The sequence below is a fragment of the Rhinopithecus bieti genome, unplaced genomic scaffold (genome assembly GCF_001698545.2).
Source record: "Rhinopithecus bieti isolate Rb0 unplaced genomic scaffold, ASM169854v2 scaffold_6380, whole genome shotgun sequence".
Lineage (NCBI taxonomy): Eukaryota > Metazoa > Chordata > Mammalia > Primates > Cercopithecidae > Rhinopithecus > Rhinopithecus bieti.
Genome location: NW_016806642.1, coordinates 9574970 through 9594585, shown reverse-complemented (window position 1 = coordinate 9594585; position 19616 = coordinate 9574970). Strand labels below are relative to the sequence as shown.

The 19616-nt window shown below is 37.8% G+C and overlaps 1 protein-coding gene across 1 annotated transcript in view; it reads right to left on the bottom strand.

Moving 5' to 3' along the window:
* CYP2J2 (cytochrome P450 family 2 subfamily J member 2) overlaps nt 1–3890 on the bottom strand; it is a 32306-nt gene extending 28416 nt beyond the window's left edge. Inside the window, exon 1 of the mRNA XM_017877229.1 lies at nt 3629–3890. Within this exon, the coding sequence (XP_017732718.1) occupies nt 3629–3838 (210 nt within the window). The 5' untranslated portion in view covers nt 3839–3890. The remainder of the gene's footprint in view (nt 1–3628) is intronic.
* Between the last annotated feature and the right edge of the window lie 15726 nt (nt 3891–19616).

The following is a 19616-nucleotide window of genomic DNA, read 5'->3' as shown; positions in this document are numbered from 1 at the left end:
CTGCTGAGGCTGTGAGCTGAATTGTGACTTCTATTCCTAAGCTGAAGTAAAGAAACTCCCTGCAAGAGTCAGAGGGCAAATTAGGACTTCCAGCCTTCTTCTATAGTAATAAGGAGGTGCACTTCCCCTAGGAGCAGATATGGGCAGATCTCTGACTGTCTTCCCTCTGTAGTAAAGAGTAAGCTACTATACCAGAGGGTTTCCTGTCTTCTGTTCCACCTTCCTTTTCCCAAGCTTGTACTGATGAGAATGTGAGATGGGCTCCTGTGGGAGTGGGTAATACAAAGTGGAGTAGACCAGAAGGCACTGCAGAAGCTTTATAACCTGCATTGGTATTTGAACTGCCGCCCACAAAAGTGAGCATTCAGAATCTAAGTAGGCTATATGCTAAAATAAAAGATCTGTATAGTATCCAGGGTAAGTCTTGCAACAAATATATAAAATGTCCAGGATATAGTCCATAATTACTCATCTTACCAAGAATCAAGAGAACATCAATTTGAGTGAGTTGACACCAACAGTGAGATGATACAGATGTTGGAAATATAGAATAATTAAATATTTAAAAGCAGCTGTTATAAAGCTTTTCCAATAACTATGAATAGTCTCAAAACAAACAAAAAATTAGGAAATTTTAACAAAGAAATAAAACATAAAGAAGGACCAAGTGAAAATGTTAGAACTGAAAAATACAATAGAATAAATTTAAGAATTCAATACAATAGCTCAATAGCAGAATGGTAGTAATTGAAGAATCTGTGAAATTGAAGACAGATCAGAACATATTCAAACTAAACAACACAGAGAAACTACATTGGAAACAACAAAAACTGAGAGTTTCAGGAACTTGTGACACAACAAGAGATCTACCATTTGTGCTATCAGTATCCAAGAGTCCAAGAAAGAGAGGAAAAAGAATGTGTAGTTGAAGAATATTTGAAGAAAGAGTGGATGAAACTCCTCCAAATTACTTGAACATATTAAAATGATTTTATTCTTATTTATCTGAGGTGATTTTAGCAGCTCAAAACAGGATAGTTTCAGAAACCCAAACAGGATAAACCCAAAAAAAGTGGCACCAAGATCTATCATAATTAAACCTCTAAAATTAAACAAAACAAAACAAAGAAAATTTCTTGAAGGAAGGCAGTGAGAAAAGGTTCATTACATATGGGGTTAACAATTCAGATGACAGTAGATTTCTTAATAGAAACCACAGAGGCCAAAAAGAAGTAGCACAACCTTTTAAAATGTTGAATGAAAGGAATTGTCAACCTAGAATTCTATGTCCAGTGCAAATGCACTTCAGAAATGAAGGTGAAATGAAAACATTCTTAGATGAAGGAAAGCTAAGACAATTTCTTGCCAGTACACCTGCACTAAAAGAATGACTAAAGGTAGTTCTTCAGATCTGAAAGGATATGATAAGCTTGTAACATCAGAAATGAAAAAAGATAAATGGAAAGGGTAAATAAATGGGTAAATACAATAGACTATTATTTTCTCGAGTTTTCAAAATTGCATTTAACATTTAAAAGCAAAATTATAATATTATCTGATGTAGTTCTCAACGTATACAGAGATAACACTTATGACAATTATGAAGTAGAGAGGGTAAAGGAACCTAAATGGTTGCAAGATATCTGTATTTCACTTGAGGTGGTAAAATTTTTATACTAATAGACTGCAATCAGCTACATCTGCATATTGTAATCCTTAGAGCAATCACTTGTAAAACACAATACAAAAAGAGCTGCTAAAATCACCTCAGATAAATAAGAATAAAATTATTTTAATATGTTCAAGTAATTCACAGGAAGATGGGAAAAGAAAAACAGAGGCATAAAAGCAGGAAAAATAATAAATAATACATAAATAATAAAATGCTAGACAAATCTTAGTATGTCAATAATTACATTAAATATAAATAGTCTACATTCACTAATTAAAAGACAGAGATTGCCAGAATGAAAAAAAGACCCAAGTAGTATATGCTGTTTTCAAGAAACTAATTTCAAGCACAATGATACAAGAAGGTTAAAAGTTAAAGAATAGAAATGCATATACCGAGCACATACTAATAGAAACAAAGTTGTTGTGGCTATATTAATCAGATAAAGTAAAGTTTAGGCAAATAGAATTTTGAAGAATTAAGAGGGACATTACAGGATAAAGGGATCAATTCACTAAGAAGACATGATAATCTTAAACGTGTATGTGCAGAACAACAGAGTTTCTAAATACATAAAGGAAAAACTACTAGAACTGGGGAGAAATAGATACTCTCAATCGTCCTTGGAAACTTCAACATTCCTCTTTCAGTAATTGATAGAATAAGTAGACAAGAAGTCAACAAGGACAGAGGCAAACCAAACAATATCATTACTCAGTAAAATCAAATTGATATTGATATCAATTACTTCACCCAATAATAATTTATATCAATTATTCCACCCAACAATAGTCAAATACATATTTTTTTCCAGACTGCATGGCACATTTATCAAGATAAACTATATCTTGTGTCATTTAATCAACCTTAACATATTTAAAAGAACTGAAATTGTACAAAGTATGATGTTTGACCACAATAGAATCAAACTGGAAATAATTAAGAGAATGATAACAAAAAAATCTCCACATACTTGGAAATTAAACAACATATTTATTAAACAAGGGCACAGGTTTGGGGGCTTAGCTTTAACCTTCTGTGACTAATTCTGTCAGTATTACCAATGGGGTATTTCTCCCATAAAGTGATAAAACTGTCTATCAATATTTGAGTACAATATACAGCCATGTGTTTAAAGCACTGCAGGTATGTGTAGGGAAAGGAGAACTAATATTTGTTATGTACCAACTATAAGCCATGTCAATATTGACCACTCACTATTTTAATCTTCATAATCACCTGTCTTGCTGTTCTCTCTCAGCAAGGTACCTGTGCTGAGTGGCAGGAAAACCGGCACTTGTTTCTTGAGAGAGAGTTTGATGTCTGAGAGAACTTGAAAGAATTCGGTCACCAGAGTTGGGGAGCCCTGATAGGAGATTATTGCATAGAGGCAGAAAGGCTGCATCAAGAAGGGTCCCAGGTGGTTCAGTCAGGAGTCTGAACACCGTTTGGCAAAAATTTAAGCAGAGGAGGAACATTTTAAAATTATTACTTAGAGAGAGTGCACTGCAAGGGAAGGAGACTGAAGGTGGAGGGCTCAATTAGTGTAGTGGGAATAACTCAGTTGAGAAGTGATGAAGATTGAGGTAGTATTATCACCACTTTATGTATGGGAAATGAAGTTTCTCAGAAAGAAAGTATAGCATTTTTGAGGACAATCATATAAAAGAGGACAAGGTAATCACATTACAAATAAGGTGTTCCAATAATGTTTAACATGATGACATGCAAATTAGTAAACATTTAATAATATTCCATCCCTAGAAAGTGTAGGTGGAATCATGCCTGTTAATGGGTTAGGAAACGAAACCCAAAGTGGGTTTTGCCAGGTTACTAGCGTTAGCCACCCCACTTCCTGCCCTTCAACCCCCACTCCACCCACGTTCCCAGAACGTCCCTTGTGCTGCAGAACAGGGTTAGGGTGAGGACACGCCAGGCACCTTCTCCCGCTCCTACCGACTCAACCTCCAGGTGCAACTGCTCGAAGTTCACAAGGAAGAAGTTGCCAAAGAAGGGCAGGGGCCAGGGCCCCGGCGGGTAGTTCTTTGGGCGCCGTCTTTTGAGAAAGTCAGCAACGAGCAGAAAGGCGACAGTGCCCAGCAGGAGAGTCCGAGGATGGACCACTGCCCAGAGGGCAGCCGCCAGAGAGCCCATCGCTGCGAGCATGTCTCAGACGTCCTCCTGCTCTTCTGTGGTCCAAGCAGGCGCCGGTCCCCGCAGCGCCTCCCCGCCCCGCCTCGCTCCCAGCCGCGCCCCGCCTCCCAGCCCCGCCCCTTCGCAGCACCCCGCGAAGATGTCAGGCGCTGGATTCCCGGGAGAACACACACCAGTCTTACAAAAGACCAGGCTAGGAGCAGTTTCTTTTCTATTTAAGAAGCCCATGGGTTTACTGAGAGCATCACAGACATTTGAGCCTCTGTTCGGTTCAATCACCGTCTCTCCCATGATTGGAACCATGCCTGGTAAATAGTGATGACAACAGCAGTACCTAACATTTCTTGGGCGCTTACTAAATGCCAGGCAGCACATCTGCCTCTTTACAAAGATTATTATTTCATTTTGACAAAATTGTGCAGGAGAAGCTCTCGGTAGTCTCATCTTGCAGTTGAGGAAACAGAAAGGTTAAGTACTAAGTATGTGGTGAACAAATAAATCCACCCTCTGAAACACATCTAAACGAGCTCTATTTGAAAGTGTTTGGAAGATTAAAAGGCACTACATTAAAGCTGCTAGCACTGAGCAGCCTTCATAATAAGTGCTTAATTAACATTTGTTGAAGGAATGTCTTAGTCCTGATCCTTGCTGGTTTGCTTTGAAAGGCTCCTCTCCGAAGCCCCAAGACTGTGGGACCGCCAGGTTCCGGTCTTTCATACCATCTGGTGAGTGCCTGCTTGGGTCTCACAAATGGTGAGACTCAAAACATGAAACATAGCTCGGGAATCCTATAGTATACACTCACTTACTCAACTTAGAGTCACATATTCTGCTTACAATATTTTATTTCTTTATTTTTGAGATGGAGTCTTGCTCTGTCACCCAGGCTGGAGTTCAGTGTCACCATCTCAGCTCACTGCAACCTCTGCCATATGACCCAGCCATCCCACTACTGGGTATATACCCAAAGGATTATAAATCATGCTGCTATAAAGACACATGCACACGTATGTTTACTGCGGCACTATTCACAATAGCAAAGACTTGGAATCAACCCAAATGTCCATCTGTGACAGACTGGATTAAGAAAATGTGGCACATATACACCATGGGATATTATGCAGCCATAAAAAAGGATGAGTTCATGTCCTTTGTAGGGACATGGTTGCAGCTAGAAACCATCATTCTCAGCAAACTACCACAAAGAACAGAAACCAAACACTGCCATGTTCTCAACTCAAGGTCGGGGAATTGAACAATGAGAACACTTGGACACAGGAAGGCGGAACATCACACACTGGGGCCTGTTGTGGGGTGTGGGGACAGGGGGAGAGCATTAGGAGATATACCTAATGTAAATGATGAGTTAATGGGTACAGCACACCAACATGGCACATGTATACATGTGTAACAAACCTGCACATTGTGCACATGTACCCTAGAACATAAAGTATAAAAAAAAAGTGCATTGTATACTTAAAATTTGCTAATAGAGTAGATCTTAAGGATTCTCACCACACACATGCACATGCATGTAAGTATGTGAGTTGATGAATATGTTAAGCAACTTGATATCAGTTATCACTTCATAATATATACATATATCAATGCATCACATTGTTCACCTTGAATATATACAAATTTTATTCATCAATTATATTTCAATAAAGCAGAAAAACATAAAAGATCACTCAAAAGAAAATAAAAAGAGAAATACTTAGGTATATATCTAGCAAAACATGTAAAAATGTATATGAAGTAAACTACAAAACTCTGATGAAAGAAATCATAGGAGGTGTAAATAAGTGAAGAGATATTCCACGTACATGCATAGAAAGACTCAATATTATTAAGATGTCAGTCTGAATAAGTGAAGAGATATTCCACGTACATACATAGAAAGACTCAGTATCATCAAGATGTCAGTCGGATGTCATCTTTTCAGCCTGGAAAAACTTCACTTCTTCTGAGTAGAATATACTCGTGCATCCGTGTGTGTGTGTGTGTGTGTGTGTGTGTGTGTGTGTGTGTGTGTGACGGAGTTTTGCTCTTGTCACCCAGGCTGCAGTGCAATGGTGTGATCTTGGTTCACTGCAACTTACTCCCAGGTTCAAGCAATTCTCCTGCCTCAGCCTCCTGAGTAGCTAGGATTACTGGTGCCTGCCACTGTGCCCAGCTAATTTTTTTTGTTTGTTTTTTTTTGATAGAGACAGGGGTTTCACCATGTGTGGCCAGGCTGGTCTTGAACTCCTGACCCCAGGTGATCCACCCACCTCGGCCTTCCAAAGTGCTGGATTACAGGTGTGAGCCACTGCATTCAGCCCAGAATATACTCTCTTACCCTTGAGATGTGAATATTAATCCTTCAGTTACCTATGTGCCGAATGTCATAATGGGACTTTTTATAGTCATATTTCACTAAATTCTTAGAACAGACTTCAGATGTAGGTGCTCTTGTCCTAATTTTTCAGATTAAGGAACTGAAGTTTGTGCATTTGAAATCATTTGTTCAAGTTTAAAATGCCAGTGAGTGACAAAGCAAAAATTCAAACCCAGTTCTGCTTGAGAGCAGAATTTGTGTTGTTTTCCTAAACTATAAAATCAGGAGTGAATTCCTTTACCCTGCGTCACGCGTGAACACCTCTGCTTAGTCTCCCAAAACTCCATAATCATGCCACCCTTCCTCTCCAGCCTAGTCCTCTGATTGAATCATCAATTATTTTGAAAGACGCACTTTAGCCCCAGTGACTCCACATTTCCTCTGCATACATATTTGTACCTTTAAACACATGGACCTTGGACTTCCTTGGGATGCCGTCTGTAGTCCTTCTGTTCATCTAAATCCTGTTTATCTTCAGTTTAGGTCCTACTTCTGCCAGGACATTATGTATTTTTGTACCTTGCTCTATCTTGATTATTTACTTTTGTTTTTTTTCCCCCGCTGTCTCTGCCTAGAATAAATATTGAAATTCTGCACAAACATCAAGGGCCAGGTCAAAGGCTCACTGTCCCAGGACATGGGATCAGATATTCCCTGATGGAGTGATATCCAGAACCAGTTTTAAAGGAATTGTTATCTGGCCAGTGAGGTATCAATCAGATTACACATTAACTTTAGGAATAAATGTTCAGTTATTACGATCACATATCATAACCACAAATTGATTTCCACTCAGAGTAACTCAGGTTACTTATTGACTTATAAAAAGCTATGAGTGTCCTGAATATTAGCTCAGGCATAGGGTAAGCTGCTGTAGCAAAGATCCCAAATGCAAGTGATTCAAACAGGATTAAAGTTTGTCTCTAACAGAACATTCCAGAGATCGGGAGCTGGTCTGGCCACCAGATAGGTGGTTCTGTTCCACGAGCCTTTCAGGGTTCCAGTTTCTTTACCTCTTGTTACCTCTCCATTTCCTATGATGTTAGTCTTTATCCCCAAATGCGTATCTGGTTCAACAGCACAGCAGCCATATTCTAGTCTATTGGAAGAAAAACGTTAAAATGGCAAGCATCTATTTTTTGAAAACCATGATCTGAAAATTGTCTTCATCACTTACACTCATATCCCTTTGCCCAGAATCTAGTAATAATGGCTACGGCTAGTTGGCAAGGGAGACTGGCAAATGTAGTTTCCAGCTAGCAGTCATGTATCAAAAACCCAAGGCATTCTATTAGTAAATGAAAAAAAAAAAAAAAAAGGAAAATCAATATTTCAGAGTGTAATTAGTGTTAGCCATAGGCTGTGTGCCAAGCTCATTGGGAACTAACTTAGACACAGTTAGGAATCTTCTAGGTCAGAGTCAGAATTCAAGTAGTTTGCCTTGGATCAAAGTTGCAAAACTATGTATTTCACATAACTTAGTTCCAGGAGAGTGGCAGCAAGAAGTCGTCTCTTGCCTCATTTGTTTTTATTTTAATAATGAAGATTGATTAGCCTGTGTCTAAAGGTATGCATCAAAGATATGTGACTGATATGTACCTGTTTCTACCACAGTGCTTTAATCTCTCTGCCAATCTCACTGGCACTGAGGCCAGACATTGCAGCAGGACTCTCTTCCTTTGATCCTCTGCCTCCTACGTTCAGGTGACACCTTTAGCTTTATTTAACAAATGTTAATATCATGACCTTAATTAGGGGATTAAGGGCCATGGTTCTTTTAGCATTTTAGTTTGATACTTCAATAAACTCAAAATATACTGGTAAGGATAGGGCATAGTTTACTCTCAGGGAGGTAAATGGCAGGAGGATTACATTGGCAGCAACAGTCTTCTGCTTGTCATCCAGTTTAGTTTGTTCCTCCTTGGCCTTTTTTCTCATTCTGGATAAGGGTTTGCAAATGTAGGTGGTAGGTCTCTGACCTTGCTTCCAGAATCAGCTCTGTACTCTATGTCTTAAGAACCCTGTGCCTTCACTCTTTAAAATCCAATGAGTATTGGGCCTAACTGAATCTATTCAGGAAGCTACAGAGGGAGAAGAACTTTGCAGCTTTCCTGCAATGAGTCGCCTGAGTAGCATAGACAGATATCTACAGTTCATGAATATTTGGTTAGCTAGCTGCTATAGTGGAAGTGCTTTTAACAGACATTGAGTGCCTACAGTGTGGCAGACCCCATCTGGGTAAAGGACATACAACAGTAAGCAGAAATAGATAAGTTCCTGTTCTCATGGAACTTACAGTCTAGCTGCTGTTCCCAAAAGAACATGAATTTTCAGATCTAGGATTAGTCCTTGTATACTTCAAATGGTTCCTCTCTGTTGAAGTCCACTGGAGTGTCCATATTATTGTATCTCATACTCTGAGAGTCCCTGCAATCTTATGATTTTCATAGCTGGAAGTCTAGTTCAGATTGTACATTATTATTACTAACCCAATTTTGCTGTAATGTTGCTCAATATACTGATTTTCTGGTGGGGACTTCATTTTCACAATTATGCAGATATCTGTGTGGAAAAATAGTCACCAAAGTATCTCACTTTGTTCTAAAGCTAGTTAGAATCAAGTGGTCAGTGACGAATTTAAAAAGCATCCCAAACTCTTTTCTTCTTCTAATATACCAGTCTTCAAAAAAAAAACTTTATTGAAGTATAATTGATATATGATAAACTGGCACACTTACAGTGTACAATTTGATATATTCTTGAGAGACATATAAAATATTTTGAAATAAATAAAAAGGAAAATGGAACATAAAGTTCATAGGATGCAGGAAAACAGTGCTTTGTGGGAAATTTGTAGCATTGAATGCATGTATTAGAAAAGAAAAAAGACATAAAATCAATAACAAAAATTCTTACCTTAAGAAACTAGAGAAAGAAGATCAATAAAATCTAGGGCAAGGAGCAGAAGAAAAGTAATAACAATTAGAGCATAAATCCATGAAATTGAAAATTTATAAGAGCAATAGAGAAAATACATGAAGTCACAAACTAGTAATTTGAAAAGATCAATAAAATTGATAGACAGGTTAACCATAAAAAAAACACGACACAAATTACTGATATCATAAATGAATGAAGGACCATCACTACTGATTCCATGGACATTAAAAGTATAATAAAAATATATATGAACAACTCTGTGACCAACAATTTGATAACTTAGATAAAATGAACCAATTCCTTGGAAGACACAATCTGCTAAAACTCAAATGAGGAAAAATAGATAACATGAATAGTTTCATATCTATTAAAGAAATTGAGTCAAAAATTAATAACCTTCTAGAACAGAAAGTACTAGCCCCAGATAGTTTCACTGGTGAATTCTATCAGGCATTTAAGGAAGATAACATACCAATTCTCTCAATCTCTCCTGAAAAATAGAAGCAGAAAGAATATTTCCTAACTCATTCTGTGAGTTAATGGCATCAGGTGACCATTTTCACCACTCCTATTCAGCATAGCATTGGAAGTTCTAGCCTGAGCAATCAGGCAAGAAAAATAAATAAAAGACATCCAAATTCAAAAATAAGAAGTCAAATTGTTCCTCTTTGTAGATGACATAATCTTATATCTAGAAAAACCTAAACACTCCGCCCAAAACTTCTATCTGATAAATAAATTCAGTATATTTGCAGGATTCAAAATTAACACACAAAAATCAGTAGTGCTTCTGTAAACTAATAACAAACTAGCTAAGAAAGAAATCAAGAAGGCAATCCCATTTACAATAGCTACAAAAAATACCTAAGAAAAAATTTAACCGAGGGGATAAAAGACCTCTACAAAACCCCCTACAAAACACTGATGAACTAAATAGAAAACACAAACAAATTAAAAGACCGCTCATGTTCATGAATCAAAAGAATTAATATTTTTTAAATGATCATACTACTGAAAACAATGTACAAATTCAATGGAATCCCTATCAAAAAACCAATCTTCTTTCTCACAGAAACAGAAAAATCAATACTGAGATTTGTATGGAACCACAAAAGACCTTGAATAGCCAATGCCACCCTGAGCAAATAAACCTGGCAGCATCACACTATCTGACTTGAAAATAAATTACAGGGCAATGGTAACCAAAAAAGCATGCTATTGGTATAAAAACAGTCTCATAGACTGATGTAACAGACATGGCCAGCTGACTAAAAAAATAATTTCATGTATTTGCAGCCAAGTGATTTTTGATACAGGTGCTAAGAATAAACACTGGGGAAAGGACACCATATTCAATAAATGGTGCTGGGAAAATTGTATATCCACATGCAGAATAAAACTACCCCAAATTTCTTACCATATACAAAATGAACTCAAGATGGACTAAAGACTTAAATGTGAAACCTGAAACTATAAAACTACTAGAAGAAAACATAAGTGGAACACTTCAAGACATTGGTCCAGACAAAGACTTTATGGCTAAGACCTCAAAAGCACAGGGAGTATGTAGACATATAGGAGTATATTAAACTAAAAAACTTCAGCACAGCAAAGGAAACAATCAACAGTAAATAGACAACCTACAGAATGGGAAAAAGATTTGCAAACTATACATCCGACACAGGGCTGATATCTAGAACTGACAAGGAACTCAAACAACTCAACAATAAAAAACCCCAAATAGCCTCATTAAAAAGTGGGCAAAAGACACGAACAGTGTTCTTTTTAAAATTTTTGTTGGTACATAGTAGGTGTATGTATTCATGGGTTACATGAGATATTTTGACACAGGCATGCCATATGTAAAAATCATTTAAGGGTAAATAGGTTATCCATCACCTCAAACATTTATCCTTTCTATTTCAAACAATCTAATTACACTATTTTAGTTATTTCAAAAGGAACACTTACATTATTTAATTTTACTATTGTCACCCTGTTGTGCTAGTAAATACTAGGTCTTATTTATTTTTTCTAACTTGTTTTTATACTCATTTACAATTACCCCTTCCACCTTTCCCCCAACTACTCTTCCCAGCTTCTGGTAACCATCCTACTCTCTGTCTCTATGAGTTCAATTGTTTTAATTGTTACCTCCCACAGATAAATGAGAACATATGATGTTTGTCTTTCTGCACCTGGTTTATTTCACTTAACATAATGACCTCCAGTTCCATGAAGGTTATTGCAAATGACAGGATCTCATTCTTTTTCTTAATAACTGAATAGTACTTCATTGTCCGTATGTCCACATTTCCTTTATCCATTGGTCTGTTGATAGATACTTATGTTGCTTCCAAATTTTGGTTATTGTGAATAGTGCTGGAATAAACATGGGAGTGCAGATATCTCCTCAGTACACTGATTTACTTTTTTGGGGGGGTATATACCTAGGAGTGAAATTGCTGGATTGTATGGTAGTTCTTTTTTAGTTTATTGATAAACCTTCAAACTGTTCTCCACAATGGTTGTACTAGTTTACATTCCCACCAACAGTGTATGAGTGTCTTCTTTTCTTTATGTCCTTGCCAGCATTTGTTATTGCCAGTCTTTTGAATAAAAGCCATTTTAATTGAGGTGAGATGATATCTTATTGTAGTTTTGATTTGCATTTGTCTGATGATCAATAATGTTAGGCATCTTTTCGTATGCCTGTTTGGCTTTTGGACGTCTTCATTTGAGAAATGTGTATTCAAACCTTATGCCAATTTTTCCATTGGATTATTAGAATTTTTACCTAAAGAGTTTTTTGAATTCCTTCTATATCCTGGTTATTAATCCCTTGTCAGATGGGTAGTTTGCAAATATTTCATCTGATAAAAGTTGAGTGACTCCTGCTCTTTTCTGGTTTCCATTGACATCCCCTTATTTTTAGTCCATGTGTCTTCATGGGTGAAGTGTGTTTCTTGAAAGCAACAGATCATTTAATTCAGTCTTGTTTTTTTTCTTTTTCTTTTCTATTTAGACACTCTTTGTCTTTTGATTGGAGAGTTTAGTCCAATTATATTCAATGTTATTATTGGTAAGAGAGGACTTACTCCTGCCATTTTGTTGTTTGTTTTCTGGTTGTTCTGTGGTCTTCTCTTTCTTCTTTTCTTTCACCCTATATTCTCTTTAGTGAAGGCGATTTTTCTCTTGTGATATAATGTAATTTATTACTTCTTGTGTGTGTGTATCTACTGTTTTTTTTTTTTTGCAAACATAATTTCTTTTTTTTTATTTTTTTTTCATTTTTTTATTATACTTTAAGTTCTAGGGTACATGTGCATAACGTGCAGGCTTGTTACATATGTATATTTGTGCCATGTTGGTGTGCTGCACCCATCAACTCATCAGCACCCATCAATTCATCATTTATATCATGTATAACTCCCCAATGCACTCCCTCCTCCCCCTCCCCCCTCCCCATGATAGGCCCCGGTGTGTGATGTTCCCGCTTCCCGAAGTCCAAGTGTTATCTCATTGTTCAGTTCCACCTATGAGTGAGAACATGGGCCAGTGTTTGGTTTTCTCTTCTTCGTGATCAGTTGTTGCTAAAGAATGATGGTTGTCACAGGCTGCATCACCATGTCCCTAGCAAAGGACACAACGGACAACTCATCCTTTTTTATAGGAGAATGCATGTAAATCATCGGTGTGAAAATTGGTACCCACATTTTCTTAATCGCGGGAACAGTACCAGAGTGGACATTTGGGACATTTGGGTTGATTCCAAGTCTTTGCTATTGTGAATAGTGTTGTACTGTTTTTTTTTTATTTGAGGTGACCATGAGGCTTGAAAATACTATCTTATAACCTGTTATTTTAAACTGATAACAACTTAACACTGTTTATATAAGCAAACAAATGAAGAAACAAAATAAAACTAGTAAAACTCAACATCTTAACTTTATCCTCCACTTTTAACTTTTGTACCTTTCATTTATATCTTATTGTACTTATTGTATTTATGTCTTGAAAAGTTGTTATATTACTGTTTTTTATTGGTTTCTTTAGTCTTTTTACTTAAGAATAGTTTACACACCACAGTTATGGTGTTATAGTATTCTGTGTATTTCTGTGTACTTACTATTACTGGTGAGTTTTGTACCTTTGGACGATTTCTTATTGCTCATTAGCATCCTTTTCTTTCTGGTTAAAGTACTGCTTTTAGCATTTCTTGTAGGACAGGTCTGGTGTTGATGAACTCCCTCAGCTTTTATTTGTCTGGAAAAGTCTTTATTTTTCCTTCATGTTTGAAGGATATTTTTGCTAGATATAAGATTCTAGCACTTTAAATATGTCATGTCACTGTCTTCTGACTGAAAAGCCTGCTGCCAGACACATTGGAGATCCATTGTGTGTTATTTGTCTCTTTTTTTCTTGCTCCTTTCAGGATGTACTCTTTATTTTGATTTTTGAAAGTTTGATTATTAAATGCCTCGAAGTAGTCTTCTTTGGGTTAAATCTGCTTAGTGTTCTATAATTTTCTTGTTCTATATAACCTTCTTGGATATCGATATCTTTCTCTAGGTTTGGGGAGCTCTCCATTATTACCCCTTTAGATAAACTTTCTAACCCTATCTCTTTCTCTATCTCATCTTTCAGGCCAATAACTCTTAGATTTGCTCTTTTGATGCTATTTTCTAGATTCTGTAGGCATGCTTTATTGTGTCTTATTCTTCATTCTTTTGTCTCTTCTGATGTGTATTGTCATATAGCCCATTTTGAGCTCACTAATTTTTTCTTCACTTATCAACTCTGCTATTAAAAGACTCTGAGGTATTCTTCAGTATGTCAATTACATTTTTCAGCTCCAGAATTTCTGCTTGATTCTTTTAATTATCTCAATCTTTTGTTACATTTATCTGATGCAATTCTGAATTCCTTCTCTCTGTTATCTTGAATTTCTTTGAGTTTCCTCAAAAGAACTATTTTGAATTCTCTGCGTAAAATGTCACATATCTTCGTTTCTCTAGGATTGGTCCCTGGTGCCTATTTAGTTCATTTGGTGAAGGCATGTTTTCCTGGATTGTCTTCATACTTGTGGATGGTTATCTGTCTCCGGACATTGAATGAAGGGGGCCAGCCCCTCCACACCTGTGGATATTTCTCGTCAGGTGGGACAAGAGACTGAGAAAAGAAAAAAGACACAGAGACAAAGTAAAGAGAAAGAACAGTGGGCCCAGGGGACCAGTGCTCAGCATGTGGGGGACTGACGCTCAGCATGCAGAGGACCTGCACTGGCACTGGTCTCTGAGTTCCCTCAGTATTTATTAATTACTATTTTCACTATCTCAGCAAGAGGAATGCGGTAGGAGAGCAAGGTGATAGTGGGGAGAAGCTCAGCAAGAAAACATGTGAGCAAAGGAATCTGTGTCACAAATAAGTTCAAGGGAAGGTACTATGACTGGATGTGCATGTAGGCCAGATTTATGCTCTCCACCCAAACATCTCAGTGGAGTAAATACTAACAAAGCAGCATTGCTGCCAACATGTCTCACCTCCCACCATAGGACGTTTTTTCTCCTATCTCAGAATTGAACAAATGTATAATCGGGTTTTATACCAAGACATTCCATTCCCAGGGGCAGGCAGGAGAAAGAGGGCTTCCTCTATCTCAACTGCAAGAGGCTTTCCTCTTTTACTAATCCTCCTCAGCACAGACCCTTCATGGATGTCGGGCTGGGGGACAGTCAGGTCTTTCCCATCCCCCAAGGCCATATTTCAGACTATCACATGGGGAGAAATCTTGGACAATACCTGGCTTTCCAGGGCAGAGGTCCCTGTGGCTTTCCACAGTGCGTTGTGCCCCTGGTTTATCGAGACTAGAGAATGGCGATGACTTTTACCAAGCATACTGCTTGTAAACATTTTGTTAACAAGGCACATCCTGCACAGCCCTAGATCCCTACAACCTTGATTTCATACAACACATGTTTTTGCAAGCTCAAGGTTGGGGCAAAGAGGTTGGGGCAAAGTTACAGATTAACAGCATTTCAGGCCAAAGCAATTATTTAGGGTACAGGTCAAAATGGAATTTCTTATGTCTTCTCTTTCTACGTATACACAGTAACGGTCTGATTTCTCTTTCTTTTCCCTACAATTGAATGATTAGGTATTTACTGTAGTCTTCACAGTCTGGGCTTGTTTGTATTCATTCTTCTTGGGAAGAATTTCCAGGTATCTGAAAAAACTTAGATGTTGTGATCTAAGCTGTATCTGTATTATGGGACACCCCAAGCCCAGTAACACTGTGGTTCTTACAGACTCATAGAGGTAATGCCTTGATGGTCTTAGACAAGATCTGGAAGAATTCTCAGCTTATAAGTAAAAGACTCTTGTTCTCTCCTCTTAGTTTCTCTCAAACAAATAGAGTCTCTCTCTCTCTGTTCCAAACTGCCTAGAGTTGGGGGTGGAGTGACAAAAACACCCCTGTGGCCACCACCACTAGGATTGCACTGGTTCAAACTAATCCAGCCCAGCACTGGATCTCACCTAAGGTCTGCTATAACCACTCCCTGGCTACCACCTATGTTTACGCAAGGCTCTGGGGCTGTAGATGGCAAAGCCAGCCAGGCGTGTTCTTCCCTTCAGGGGTCAAGTTCCTGTAAGCCCAGGGCAGGTCCAGAGGTACTGTTCAGGAGCCAGGGACTAGAGTCAAAAGCCTTAGAAGTCTACCTGATGTTCTATTGTACTGCACCTGAGCCGGAACTAAAACCACAAGACATAGCTCTTCCCATTTTTCCCTCCTATTTTCAAAGGCAGAAGAGCCTTCTCCCATGGCCACCACCACCACAAGCCCATAGGGAGTACTGCTGGGCTACCACCAATGTTTCCTTAAGGCCTGAGGGCTTTTCAGTCAGCTTGTGGTGAATGCTGCCTCGCCTGGGACTCACCTTTTAGGGCAGTGGGTTCCCCCCTGGCCCAAGGAAGGTCCAGAAGTGCCATCCAAGAGCCAAGGCCTGGAATCGCAGACTCCCAAGAGCCCACTTTGTGCTCTACCCCCCTGTGGCAGAGCTGGAACTTAAGGTGCCAAAGTGCCCTTTATTTTTCCCTCACTTTTCTCAAGAAGGAGTTTCTTACCATAGGCACCACCCCTGGGAATGTACTAAGTCTCTCCTAAAGCCAGCAAGTCTCAGAGTCTCACCCAAGGCCCACAATTTACTACCTGGGTATTGCTGCTCACTATAAGGGCCCAAGGACTCTTCAGTTAGCAATTGATGAATCCTGGACTGGATCTTTCCTTTCAAGGCAGCAAGTTCCCCTCTTATGCGGGTCTCATGACTCTGACTGGTGCCCTGTCCTACTGTCTTGCATCTTGGATACCAATCAAACTTTTAATGGCCATTGAAATAATGGTCATTATTTTTAATGGCCATTGAAATAATGGCCATTATTTTTAATGGCAAAACTGCAATTACTTTTGCACCAAACTAATAGTACAACCTTTAGGGAAAACAGTATGGAGATTTTGCAAAGAACTAAAAATAGAACTACCCTTCAATCCAGCAGTCCAACTACTGAGTGCATACCCAAAGGGAAATAAATCATTATATCAAAAAGATTTGTATGTTTACCACAACACTATTCATAATAGCAAACATATGAAATCAACATATCTATTGATCTGTTAGTACGACTGGACAAGTGTCCATCAATATATTAATACATAAAGAAAATGTAGTATATATACACAGTGGAATACTATTTGCCCATAAAAAATGAAATCATGTTATTTTTAGCAATATGGATGGAACTGGAAGTTATTATATTAAGTGAAATAAGCCAGGCACAGAAAGACAAATATATTCCCACTCATATGTGGCAGCTTAAAAAGTTGACTTTATGGAAGTAGAGAGTAGATTAATAGTTACCAGAGTCTTGGAATGGTGTGTGTTTGGGTAAAAAGGATGAAGGAGAAAGAGAGGTAGCTTAATGGATACAAATATACAGTTCAGTAGAAGGAATACATTCTAATGTTGGATAGCAGAGTAAGATAACTATAGTTAACAACAATGTACTCTGTGACAGATTGAACTCTAACACATCTTTTCCTGATTTTTGAGCACTTCAAAGTTTGAAGAGATTGACTTCTGCTGACCTGGTTTAGGTTATGTGCAGTCATACACTGCAAAATGATGTTTCAGTCAACGATGGCTTGCCTATATGACAGTGGTCTCATAAAATTATAATGGAGCTGAAAAATTCCTGTCTCCTAGTGATGTTGTAGTTATTGTAATGCTATAGGGCAACACATTACTCCCACGTTTGTGATAGTGCTGGTGTGAACAGACCTATTGTGCTGTTAGTCATATAAAACTGTAGTACAAATAATTATGTATAGTACCTAATACTTGCTAATGATAAACAGCTATGTTACTGGTTTATGTACTTACTATACTTTTAAATCATCATTTTAGAGCATACTCATTCTACTTATTAAAAAAAAAAGTTAACTGTAAAACAGCCTCAGGCAGGTCTTTCAGAAGGTGTTCCAGAAGAAGGCATTGTCATCACAGGAGGTGCATATTATTGCCCTGAAGATTTTCCAATGGGAGAAGACGTCGAGGTGGAAGACAGTGATATTGATGATTCCGACCCTGTGTAGGCCTAGGCTAATGTGTGTGCTGGTGTCTTAGTTTTAATAAAAGTTTTAAAAGTTAAAAAAAAAAATAAAAAAATTTAAAATAGAAAACATGTATAGAATAATGACATAAAGAAAGAAAATATTTTTGTACAGCTGCACAATGTGTTTTAAGCTGTGCTATTGAATCAAAAGTTAAACAAATTTAAAAGTTTATAAAGTAAAAAACTTACATTAAGCTAAGACTAATTTAGTATTGAAGGAAAAAATTATCTAGTTTGTAAAGCCTATAGTCAAGTATAGTAATGTCCTAGGCCTTCACATTCACTCTCCACTCACACACTGACTCACCCAAAACAACTTTCAGTGTTGCAAGCACCATTCATGATAAGTGCCTTATACAGCAGTAACTTTTAAATTTTTTTGTATTTTGTACCACATTTTGGTGAAACTTATGTTCTGGTTGGAGGCAGCTGATAATAAACAAATAAACCAAAAATTAAAAATCAGATAATTTAGAGAATTGTCCAGAAAAATAAAATAAAGCTATGTGAAAGAAAGTGACTGGTGTCTGCATGAGGTTTGGTGACCTCGGAGGGTCTCCATGAGCAGGAATAGCAATCTACCCCTGAATGCCAAGAAGGAGCCAGAAAAGAACTAGTTATAGTTGAGGGGAGGGGGAAGCATTCCATAAAGAAGGACTAGATAGTGTAAAGATTCGACTAAAAGGTTCTCCTCCTGAAATGGGAAGACTCTTGGCATATTCCTGTGGCTGAGGCAGAGTGGGTGAAGGAGAGGGAGGAGTGGGGCAATGTTTGAGGGTTGGAGGATAGACATCAGGTAGGGCAAGGAATGTGTAAGCAAGGACCAGTTAGGTTTATATTTTAAGTATGATTAGAAGCCATTGAAGCTTTTTAATCAAGGAGTGACATGATCTGATTTTTTTTTCCTGCTAAACTTCCATGCCTTCCTTAAAGATTGTGGACTGTAAGTGTGAGAGCAGAATAGGAGAGATAGGTTAGGAGATCATTGTAGTGAACAGGCTGGTGGATGGCATTGGCTTAGATTAGCAGTAGCAGAGGGAGTGAAGAAAAGGAGATTGAATTCAACACGTGTTTTTGGAAGCAGAGTTAAAATGAGCTTGTTGATGAGAAGAGAGTAATACAAATAATGATAATAATGATAACATCTTTTAAGAACCTACTATGTGCTGGGCACAGAGTAACACACTTAATCTGCATAACCACACTCTGAAGTAGGTACTTTTATAAAACCTGTTTTACAAATGAAGAAACTAAAGGTAAAGTATCTAATTTTTAACAACTAAGCAAAAATAGTTAATGTTTCAATTTTGGGTGGTGGTACTATTTGTTGATATGAGAAAAAAATGAAAGGAGAACAGGTTTAAGTGGAACAATAAAGAATTATCTTCTGGCCATGTTAAACTTGATGTATTTATTAGTTATCCAAGTGGAAGTGTCAAGTAGAAAGCTGATTATTCAGGTCTGACGATTTGGGAAGAAGTAGTTTTAGGTCACGGGACTAGATGAAATCACCTAGGAAGAATATATAGAGAGAATCAAGAGGTACTGAAAGAGTCTTGGATCTGCCAAAGCTTAGAAATAGAAGAGAGGAGAAGCAGCCAACAAGAGGTCTGAAATAAAGACCAGTCAAATGGAGAAAGAGAGAGGAAACTTTTCATAACTGCTAGCAGGAAGGAGGGTCTCGAAATACAACTCGTCTTCACCCCTGGTGACTAACTGATGTTTTCTGGGCACATAGATTTCTTGTGAGAAAATACGGATGGAGGGAGACGAATATGTGATTGGGGCAATGCAGAGGTT